Below are 12,222 nucleotides of genomic sequence, written 5' to 3' on the forward strand. Positions count from 1 at the left end.
AGTGACTTTTGCATATATGAAAATGTAGCAAGTCAAGGTGGTTTATAAATCACTTTCCATAAATAATTATTGTTTACTATATGCAAACAATTGGGGTTTCTCAGGAAAATGTGGTTTAATGAAATAAATTTATGAGAAAGTCCAATAACCGAGTGGGAAGTGCTGACTCACAATCTGCAGGTCGTGAGGTTGAAGCTATAGATAGGTTTTTACTTTTTTTCAATTTTTATTTCAAATAATTTTAATTTTCGTATACCTTTTCAAAGATTAGAATTGTTTCATAAGTATAAGCGAGTCATGTGAGATTCAACTTCTCATCAATTATATTCGGGCATAATCACATTTGGAAATATTCTCGATCTGTGCGGGACCGGTTTAGAATGTACGGAATGCTCGCATATGCAAATGTACATTAAGTATCTAAAGTACCATACAGTTAGAACATTGGAAGGGTGAAACAAATTCCTACTTAGGTGCCATTCCCTTATTGAAGTTTATGAAAATATGATCTTGCATAAATTCTCGCAGTCCATTAATGGATAGCCCATTAAAAAAGAGTACAAAAAATATTTTACTTACAGCATAATAAAAAGAATAAATTAAGTTTAGGAAGGAATAAATTAAGTTTGTTCAAAAAAGTTACTACTTCAAAATTGAAATTAAAACCATTCCTAATTCAACACTTTTATTCTTTTTACTAACATATCAATTTGTTTAGTTGGATATAGAGACATTTTCAAATATTTATTATCATAAATAGTTAAAATATTTATTATTATTATTATAAATAGTATTCTCGCTGTAAGAATATTCCGCAGTTTCGCAAACTGTACCATTTATTACGTATTATTTCAAGAAAGTGCAAAATAGAAGATTCAAAGAGCATGGATGAAATGATAGTAATGCATAAACCACAGACCTTTATGTGCTCATAAGAAATTTAAGTACGCTAAAAAGTATAGAATATACATAATATGCAAAAACGTAAAAAGTATCAAAAATAAAATGCACGCTATAATTTTTGGTGACTGAAATGAATTTTCAATTCATTTTCATTTTTCTAATAGTGTCTATAAAAATTTCAATTTGTATAAATGTCCGCAGTTTAATAATGGGAAGAGTGTAGAATGATGGGGACATTTGTTAACTTACCTTTCCGAACTCACTGAGGCCTGGCGTCGAGTCCTGGGTACTGTTCGTTTCGCCAACTGAACAGACTGCCCTGCCAAGAAAATATCTGTTAGTACTTCTTCCTTCTCATGTGCAGAACCACTGGAAAATTTAATCATTTTTCAATGGCTCTGCACTTTTTTCCATTACAAAACAAATATCGATAATATGTACCAAAAATTCAATCGAGTTGTTTCCCAATGAACTGTTATTTCTTCAACATTTGTGACCTTGTTTAAAGCAGTAGATGTAAGTTTGAAACATTGCGATACATTATTTTATGAATTTTGTTATTGTAGGTACAGTTTAATTAAATACAGAAGTATAAAAGTAATATCTATAAAGTGTACCGATTAATATTTAAGAAAAAGAAGGGAGCTTGAGAAGAGTACAATTTCTATTATTGTAAATTCGTGTGAGATCACTAAGAAATACATATTCTACTTAAAGATACAATATTCGACGTTAGTTAGAAATTTTAAAGATGATTTGGAAATAAGACATGAAAATGAAGAATGACATCATTACGTTTTAGACTTTGTTTCTGAGTTATTAATAGGTAAAAAAAACGCCTAAAATGTGTGTAAAATGTGTCTGACTTGACACGTCATTGACTTGTTCTACTGATAGTACTGCGACTAACCTGCTTCGCGAATAGAATAAGTTCCATGTTAGAGATATCGTCCATATGCTCAAATATTTAAGATTTTTAAATTTTCTAGTTTTCGAACCTTGAAATTTTCAAAAATTTAGGATATAAGTCTTCAAAATTTCAATTTAACTTCTTAATTTTTTAATTTTTAATTCTTAAGTATTGAAAGCTTTTAGATTTTTAAATATTCAAATATTTTGGATACAAATATTCAATTTGTCAAATTTTTAAAGTTTAAAGATTCAAATGTTCAATAGTACCTAAAATAGTATTTTGGCAGCTTTGAAAAAATCTGACACCTGTTGTCGAACATCTAGTACATTGTATACACAGAGAAATATTTGTTCAAGTAATTTTCTACTACGTTATATGTTGCTACTTGAATGCATATAGAGCATACTGGTTTTAATAAGCAGTTGTTTTATTGAACGGAAAACATTCTCAAAGAGTGAAATGAAGTCTTAAAATTTATGTACTTTAAGTATAAGTATAAGTGTTAAAATTCACTTATATTTATATAAAATTCACTTATATATTCACTATATATTTTATAATGCTGGAATTAAGTTACTTTTCGAATACAAAATTTTCATTCTTTCTAGGATGTGATAGTAGTAACGAACATTTCAAATAGAGTTGAAAGAAGTTATATTAATAATAATATCCAATAATAAAAGTATAATACAGTTCAACGGTAATTAGTTTCTCTTATAGGCTTTTACTATTGTCATCATCATTGTCATCATCATCATTATTATATCAATGATAATTTTAGACCACAAGAACTTTAAAACGTCCTGTATCTAAAATAAACTATTATACCTTGGTCCATTGTCAAATAATTCCTTACGAGTCATTGCCAATAATACTATTACTTTCATGCAAAAGCAATTAAATGTTCATATTTAGGCTGAGTCTAATCGAAAACTACCTTCCCCAAGCTTTTCTTTCTGATCAGCTTTTTGTTTCCCAAAGTTTCAGCAGTCGGAGGAAAGGACTCCGAGACGCGATCTTCTGAATCACTTTAAATTCAAAAAAGAATTTGTCACAACGAGAAGTAATACCCAAGCTTAAGGAAGAACATATAATGTTCGAGGTAGTCACAGTTCAAAAGAAAAAAGGTCGAAGAATTGTCGATGACTTGCGAAGCCGTAGAAAATTTAATCCACTCGACGAAGCCGGTAATCTTTCTTCTACACTCCATTTTTGCTCGAATGCTGCGGTCCTGTCGCCACGAAAACGCTTCAGCAGAACGTTGGGAGAGGTCGATAACTCGTCGTCATCGAGAATTGCGAAAAATGCAATCGTCTCTACGATTCCCGCCGTTCCCACAGGGAATAACGCGGAGAGACAAAGAAGTATATGAAAAAGGTGGAAAAAAAGAGAGAGGAGAGGCCCAGAGATTGACGTTGGTTTGGGAGAACACTTTCTCCGATGCGACTCGGTCTATTGTTGTAACGGAGGTAGTGTTTTGGCAGTAACCGCGATTGGATGAAGTTTTATTCTTTTTTTTTTGGAGCGTATTCTGTAGACAAGGAAATTTTTGTATCTCTTAGGCTTTTATCATTTTTTTAGTGTCGAGTTTGTAAGGTGTATACAGAGCGTAAAATGTGGATTCATTTTGCGGATGGTTTTTGTACAAGTGATTCTTCAATTAATCTGATAGGAATATACAAATTTAAGAAGATGTGGAAATGCAGGTATAGTATAATTGAAAATGGGAAGGAAAATGGTGAAATAAAATGCTGCACTCGAAGTCACAATTTTATTGGATTTACTGCAGAACTGTTAAACTTTTGATATATCTACATGGGGTTAACGAGACTAGATAGCAATACTATTTTTCACCAATACAAGTAATTCTACAAATTTCCAAATTTCCAATCTTCAAAATTTAGAATATTTTAGACACATGTCTTCAATTCCTTAACAATTTTTAACGAATTTTTAATTTCTAATATGTTCAAAGTATGAGTTTCCAAATTTTTAAATCTTCAAATTTTCAAGTATTTAATACATTAACCTTGAATTTCTTAAATTATGAAATATTTTAATTCAGTTTATACGGGAATGACAAATAAAAATCAATTGGCTTTTAATTCCCTACGACTTACGCACATGCTTAATTGCACAATATTTGAAAATCACTGATTTATGTGTTAAAATATTATAGAAAAATAATTAGGAAAGATGGACATGTTGCTCAGTAGCAACACTATGAGTTTGAAGCTTAATACGTTCAAAAATTGTGAATTTTCTATATATATTATGTAATTATTTTCTTAATTACAATTCGGTCATTAAATGACTAAAACTAACAGTGAACACGTACATACATTCATGTACATACATCACATTGATTCCTAGTCATTGAATATTCTCGTTCTTTCGTTTACCTGAATTTCGAACACTGAGTGCAGATAAAATAATTCACAGCGATCGCGTAGTGGCTCCATACAACCAATACTAGAAAATTTATTGAACGGCAGAAGGAACGGAGTAATGAGCTCTTTTCAGATATCGGATTCGCCACTATTATAGTTAAGCATCAATTTTATAGGTGATATCTTGCTACCCTTCTTCTCTGAGCTACGAAGCCTTAAAGCATGTCCGCAGAACGACCCACATACTTTCTGCATCGGAAACTCCCCATTAAACCAGAATAATTTCGCGATTCCTTCGAGGATCAAACCTGGAATTTATACCCCGAAGAGTTGTATGAGATAACCTCGGCATGTCCCTGAATATCGTTGGCTGTAACTAACAATTCGAGGTCGAAGTGTTACACAACAGCGACCATCGATCCGATTCGACCAGGTTTTCAACCCAGACCTACTTTATGAGTCCCTCGAGTATCGCACCGCGTACCATCGTAAATAAAGGGTAGAGTCATGTTGCGCACGAACAAATTTCTTTTTTGATGCCACATATTTCTCTTTTCAACAGCTCGCCTAATGCTCGTTGCTTTGTGTTGAAGCGCTACGAAGGAACAAATGCATACATAAAACGAAACATGACATACAAGACAAGATTAATTTTAATGATCGAGACGCATTTTGTTAAAATCGGCGTTGTATCTCTCGTTGGTTAACATAAATCATGTATGGTAAATTTCTCAACAGCCGGATGCTTAAGGTGTCATATGTTCCAGTAAATGTACAAGCTAGAAATGTCTATCTAGATACTTGAATTATGACATCCCAGTAATTCAATATTATTATTATTGTAATCCTGTTATTATGTAATCCTATAATTGTAATCCTGTTTTTTGTTTTTAATTATATTAGAATTTAAGGTTAAAATTAAATAAGTGTTTGGATACCGGAACTTGCTTGGCTACTGGGACATTCACTTTACCTGCTTCTATTTTCAAAATACTGTTAGATTATTATGTAGATACAAATGCTCAAAGAATTATCCAGTCATCCTAATACAATAGTATCTAACCCAGACCATCATTTATTTATTACGCATTCATGTGACAATATACGGAGTTTGTTCGACGACTAGTGTCAGAAATTTTAATACGCGTATCTACATGCTAAAATAAAATGAAAATTAAGAATGACGAAAATGCGTTTATGGTTTCCTTTGAAAGTTGTTAAGTACTGAGGAAATGACTAATATTCATGGAAAGTATGTCTAACTTGAGACTTATACTATTTTTCTTTCTTTGCGTCTTATCTAGCTAATGCATGTCAGCAGTAAAATAAATCATAAATCAGAGACATTTCACACAAATTATTAGGCGTTTTTTCAACAATTAATAACTCTAAAATGAAACCTTAAACGTAGTCTTGTCGTTCATGATTTTCATCCTATTTTGATATGTAGAATTACCTCTTAAAATTTCTAAAACCTGTTATCGAATTATATATTTATTATAAATTTGTTAAAAATGCATTAGAAATTGTTTTCCTGCTTATAATTGTATACATGCAAATACTTACTGAACAGTTAATCTGGTCAGATATTTTTATGACTACCTGTATCTAGGTGGTGAAGATGGTGGAACATCAGATGGTTCTACAAACCAATTCGATCGAATTCTTTAGTCACATTTAATTTGAAACATATCCGCTCGTACTATGAACCAAAAAACTTGGAACGATTCATTGAAATTGACTAAATGGCGATGAAACCATTGACAGGAGAGTTGGTTACCCAGAAATGGAGCCAACTGAGGATATCTCACGGCGGATGTTTGTATTAGTGAGTGGTTCTGGTACCCGTCGCTTCAGGATCACTCTGCCCGGGGAGCGAGGCGGTGTCTCAAGGACAAGGAACAGGCTGTCGTTGCCCGTTGAACAGAATCACAAGAGGACATCGACGGGAGAGCTGCACTACGGTTGCAGAGAACGCGTCGGTTCAGGTGTCCAACCGACGCACAGTGGTGAAAAAGCCGAAAAACGTGGCAATAAGTCTAAAAATTAATTTTTAGCTAGAATTTCAATATTTGTCAAAATTTATTTATTAGTTAACAGTTTAATTATTGGACAATCAATCGCATACGAATATATTGTCTGATATATGTTGTCCGGATACCAAATAAATATTAAGTGTACTGTTGTTGATTCTACCTCGGTATCAATAATCACCAGTATTCCATAGAAAAATTAAGTTGATTATTTCTGAAATTTTTTAATGTACATAATATTAAATAAAAAGATTTGTATAGTGTATTATGTAATTAATTATTAATAATAGGAAAAAGTACATACATTTAATTAGAAATATTTGGCACTTTAAAGAATCTTATAACTTCCAACGGATAGTTTTTTGGCTTTTTTCGTTTCAGTCTTCTAATACTTGAAATGTATGGGTCTGAAGATGTCATGAGACCATGAAATACATCTTTTAAGTTTTGAATTCTAGAAATTTTACTTGCGTTATATTGCTTTAGCGGTTTGATATCCTTATTTCGTGCTTCCAGTGCCTCTTCACTGAGTTGACCAATAGGTAAAAGTGAAGGTGAAATCACTTCCGAACTATTATCAGGTGTTTTATTTCGGTAGGATGTTTTCCGAGAAGTTTTCCTGCGTCGAGTTGCCGTGAGCTCGAGGCACGACAGCCTGACAACTTCGCCGTATCTGCCCTGCAAGTCGCTCGTCAAAATGGACAATCGTCCAAATGGGCGGCAGGCACTCTCGTGCCAATTATAAAGAAAAACCAACAGCGATAAGCGGCACTTGCAGTGCAGGTACGGCGGCAAACGTCGACTAGCTCGGCAGAAGAGGAGAGGTCGTGGTTCGGACGCGCAGAGGAATCAATCCTTCACGGCATGTCAAAGACGAGACTTCGATTATCTTCCACAGATGTTTATTCGGCAATATAGGGCCGTGTAGACGGCACGGTTACGGAAGATTACAGGTGGTCGGTACAGAAACAACCACGTATCCTCACAATCTCGGCACACGCGGACCTGCCCGTTACAAAGATGTGTCGATCTTACTGATTCCGGAATATGCGAAACAAGACGACAAATTATACAAGATCGCGATATTGGAGACACCCTGGGGAAACCCGAATTGCGCCTAGCAATATTGGCACTTTGTGCCCGGTAATTAGAGACCAAAGTAATTTATGCAGCTTACTCTGATTTTTCGCAGTCTATCGCCTTCGTCGTTTCGGCAAATAGTGACGACGCTCGGCACGCGCGCATGCGACCCTCCCGATTCGCGGCACGTCCCTCCCCGCGCAAGCGCGTCAGCCCACGGCGTACTCGCTATGGCTCAGGCGCGTATGCTAGGAGCGTGACCGCTCCTCTCCGGCATTCTCTCGGCATCGTGGCGACTTCCCTAGGACTTCCTCTGGTTCCTGCCGCCTGGGCAACGATCTCCAGGCTCGCCTCCAGCCTAACCTTCCTCTTGAGCCATTGCAGAAGAGCAGCACCGCGGAACCATCCCTTAGCTCGTTGTTGGCAGAGTTTCCTTTGGCTCTTCTGGTCCTCCGCAGAAGCGGCAAGTCTCTGGACTCCGAGGGTGGAGGGCCTCTGTTCCCTCCGATATAGATATAACACCTGAATCCGGAAACTGCACGGCCAGGGGACGGGGATGGCCACAGGGTCCCTCAGGTTTCCTCTACGGCCCTGAAACGTCGTGCGCGATCGACATGGCGGCACCCGGAATTAGCGGCGATTCCAAATTCATAATATTTTTCCACAGGAGGTGTCTCTCGGCATGTTTCGCAAGGAGGGCTATACGATCCTTCTTTTCACTAGTTTCACTTACTTTGACAAACCGGGGACGGCGTTATATGCAACGTCACACTATGCATTAAAATTTTGTGCACGGTTGTAGGCATATAGTGTGTCCCAGAATAAGTGTAAGACCCGAGAAGGGGCATTCCTGTGGTGATTCTAAGCAACTTTTTCCTTAGCGAAAATTTCCTCCGAACTTTCGTTAACGAATTATTAATAAAAAACATCGACCAATCAGAGAGTGCCTATAGCAGACGGACGACTGTCCGGTGACAGGGCACAAGCTACGCGTAGCGTTTACTACTTGCTGTGCTCGAGTCTTGTATAAGGAACTCAGGATCTCTACGTTATTGCTCGATTTCTCTTAAACTAATAGGTGGAAAATTATGAAAAAAATCAGTAATACGTTAGCTATCGCGACACATATTATAGAATTTTTTTCAGATTTTTAAAGTAATTATCGAAGTTCTGAAAAATAAAAAACGAGGAAAAAGAATTTAAAAATGCTGATTTAGTAAAGTAATGCCATAGTAAAGAAAATAAAAAGCAATGTTTTCGTAGTTCCTACGGATTGTACGTTATTTTCCTCTGTATCAAAACATTGAAAACTGTACAATAATACTTATTTCATAATGAATGAACGAAAATTGGACGTATTAGTTGCTGTATTCGGTAAAAAGTACGGAAACATTGATTTTTATTTTTTTAATTATGACGAATCACGGCGACAAATGTTTAAATAAATTGAGATTAATAATATGAGTCTAGTAATACGAGTAATTACTATCGATAATACTCACGCATTCGGAGAGAAATTCACCTGCTGCTTGAACACGTGATCCGTTGGGTCACTGTGCCCATCCTGATCATTGGGGTGTGATACCCAGGTAGCGCTGATCGCAGGTATAGAAGACCACAAGAAGACACCTCCCATTTACAACACTTCACGATCACTAACACTGATCACTTCACTAAATGAGCACTTGACCTTTTAATAACCGACAACCGACTATTTTGAAACGCTCTGCGGCATTCCGTAAATAACAAGATGTTACATAGTTCGCATCCCTCCAGCGCGACTTCTCGGGGTGTAGCTGCGTCGATTGGTTTGTTATTTGACACCAACGAGGTTAGATCTTCTTTGGTTACTTTTTTCAGTGGGGGTGGTAGTCTCTTCTTCGGGTCGAAAAAGTCGCAAGCAAATTCATGGGGAAAAGTAAAGGCATATCGGATTAGGTGTAACCTCGTCGGTGTCAACTAACAAACCAATCGACGCAGTTACACTTCGAGAAGTCGTGGTGGAGGGATACGAGGTCACGAGGAAAGAGACTTCGGAAAAAATCGTCAGTATCGATCGTAATTTCGCTGCCGAACTGTGTAACATCTTGTTTTTATTTACGGAATGCCGCAGAACGTTTTAAAATAATCAGTTGACGATCAATAAAAAGTCAAGTGCTCGTTTAGTGAAGTGATCAGTGTTAGTGACCGCGAAATGTTGTAAATTCAAAGTGGCTTCTTGTGCTGTTGTACCTGCGATCAACGCTACCTGGGCATCATCCCTCAGTGATCGACATCGGCAGAGTGACCCAATGGAGCAAGTGTTCAGGCAGCAGGTGAATTCTTCTCCGAATGGGTGAGCTTTACCGATAGTAATTACTTATATTACTATAGTCATATTATTAATCTCAATTCATTTAAACATTTTTTGCTCTGGTCCGTCATAAATAAAAATATAAAAATCAATGTTTCCGTACTTTTTACCGATTACAGTAACTAATACGTCCAATTTTTGTTAATTCATTATGAAATAAGTATTCTTGTACAGTTTTTAATGTTTTAATACGCAGTAAAATAACGTACAATCCGTAGGAACTACGAAAACATTGTTTTTTATTTTTTTTTTACTATGGCATTACTTTACTAAATCGGCATTTGAAAATTCTTTTTCCTCGTTTTTTATTTTCTAAAACTTGGATAATTAATTTAAAAATCTGAAAAAATTCTATAATATGTGTCCCAATAGTTAACGTGGTCCTAATTTTTTAAATAATTTTTTATTCAATAGTTTAGGAGAAATCGAGCATTGACGTAGACATTTTGAGTTTCTTGTACAAGCCTCGAGCACGGTGAATAACAGACGCTCTGCGTACTTTTGCCCTCGCTCGCTATTCGCGCTCTCTGATTGGTCGGGGTTTTTCGTTAATAACTCGTTAACAAAGCTTTGGAGGATATTTTTGCAAAGGAAAATGTTGTTTAGAATCACCCCAGGAATCTCCCATTTTAGGTTCCCGCACTTAGTTTGGGACACCTTGTATATGTATTTTCTAAGTATACAAGCAGATCTGCATGATCCTATTGAATCCAGGGTCATTTCTAATAATTTCGAATTTTTAGGAAAAATCAATAAATTTTTTATTTTATTATTGTAGGAAATATGTATGCCGTTAATACCCAACATATGTAGTATAGCGCGGCGGAGTATCAGGAGCGAGCCTCTATCGCCCAGCCGCACAGTGGAACGAGTAACGTAAATTTTTGGACATATGCTAAAATCTGAAGTTTTGAATTCAACCGAATGCTATATTTATACTTGTAGCCAATGCGTTTCTCTGATAGGAAATGCAATTAAAAGCATAATTCCTTTGATTAAGCTATCCAAAAAAGTAGTGTAAAAACCGTCATCGTTAAGGTGACGATAGTGAACCCATTTTCAAGCAAGTTTCAATTAACGTAAGTTAGTACTCTAGACATTGTACTTTAATAATATTGTAACACTTCTTGCCACCGCGTGCCACCTTGAAAAAAAATTGAAATTTTGTAACTGGAAGTGTTACATAACCTCATTGTCCGGCGAGCGCTCGAGCCCAATTACTAATTAATTAAAATACTAATTAAGATAGCTGAATTAGATTTCGGACTGTGTTTCAGAAATGTTAAGAAAATATTGACGAAGTCGTGCTTGAAAATGGGTTCATTATCGTCGACCTTAAAGACGACGGTCTTTACACTACTTTTTGATATGCTTTAATCAGAGGAATTACGCTTTTAATTGAATTTTGTATAACGGAAACACATTTGTCACGAGTCTAAATACAGAATTCGGCAGAATTCAAAAGTTCAGATTTTAGCCTGTGTCCAAAAGTTTATGTTACTTGTAAATCATTTTACAATGATTTTGTTCAGATAAAATTAATCCAATTAATCTATATTTTGTCATTTGTTGAAAAAAAGTTCACTTGTTAATGCTACGTCTGCTTAGGCTTTTCAGAAATAGGCATGTCCAGTTTTACAGGCGTTTCATTCCACTGTGAGCCGTCGCGAGCCGGTAGACTCGCACTTTTTTCGGAAACCGTCGTTCGACAGTTAGTCGTTACTCGTCGGTCGGCCGATCGCTGCTCATCGCCAACGAATAAACCATTTACATTTCTCATATGAGCTTTATTAAATCGAGGCCCATCCTACATTATAAAAAAATAATTCTAAGATAGGTTATTTACGTCCTCGAATAACTTATGTGCCGACAAATGTTTTATTATTAATTCTTAAATGTGCAAAACTTATTTTTAATTTTGACAGCTGATACTGACATCTTTACTGCGTGCATATTTTTATAGTTAGAACAGTTTTCTTTGTCTAACATCAAACTATAGTTAAATTATTATGAAAATTGAGCTCAGAAAGTTTTTTCATAAATTTGCCTTTTTTCCGCATTTTTCGGTTTTTTCACCACTGTGCGACGTCACGTAAGGAGAATCCCCTCGGTCAGCATTCTGGGGAGAAGTTCTCAAGGAGAAGGCGTAAGGGTGCAGTCACAAACGTCGCATCGCTCGCAGATGACGGAGGAGGAAACCAGTAGACTTAGAGGCCCTGCGTCTCGGGATCATGACTCTGGAAGGAATGCCGAGGGGGGCCAAAGGATGGCTACTGCCAATCATCGATGGGCCCCAGTAACCTCGCGAGTATTGTTTTTTCAGAATAGTGTGTTGCTGTGGCCTTAATTCTCATGTAGTTCTGCCACATGGGCCCGCAAGGGACCCAGGCTGACGATTCCGCCTTCTCATGGTCCCTATTGGAAACGTCGCCTATGTGATCCGATGCGCTCGATATTCCGATACCTTGGGCAGAGGAGCACTGAGACGGCGACTAAGGGATTGCCTCCCGCACGGGACGGGAGGCTTCCCCTCTGATGATCTTGGAAAGA

At 36.5% G+C, this 12,222-nt stretch overlaps 1 protein-coding gene across 1 annotated transcript in view; it reads right to left on the reverse strand.

Annotated features, from left to right (window-relative positions):
- Nucleotides 1-12,222, reverse strand: part of LOC143179325 (dipeptidase 1) — a 418,835-nt gene that overhangs the window by 94,984 nt on the left and 311,629 nt on the right. Inside the window, exon 7 of the mRNA XM_076378510.1 lies at nucleotides 1,153-1,222. Within this exon, the coding sequence (XP_076234625.1) occupies nucleotides 1,153-1,222 (70 nt within the window). The remainder of the gene's footprint in view (nucleotides 1-1,152; nucleotides 1,223-12,222) is intronic.

The sequence above is a fragment of the Calliopsis andreniformis genome, chromosome 5 (genome assembly GCF_051401765.1).
Source record: "Calliopsis andreniformis isolate RMS-2024a chromosome 5, iyCalAndr_principal, whole genome shotgun sequence".
Taxonomy (NCBI): domain Eukaryota; kingdom Metazoa; phylum Arthropoda; class Insecta; order Hymenoptera; family Andrenidae; genus Calliopsis; species Calliopsis andreniformis.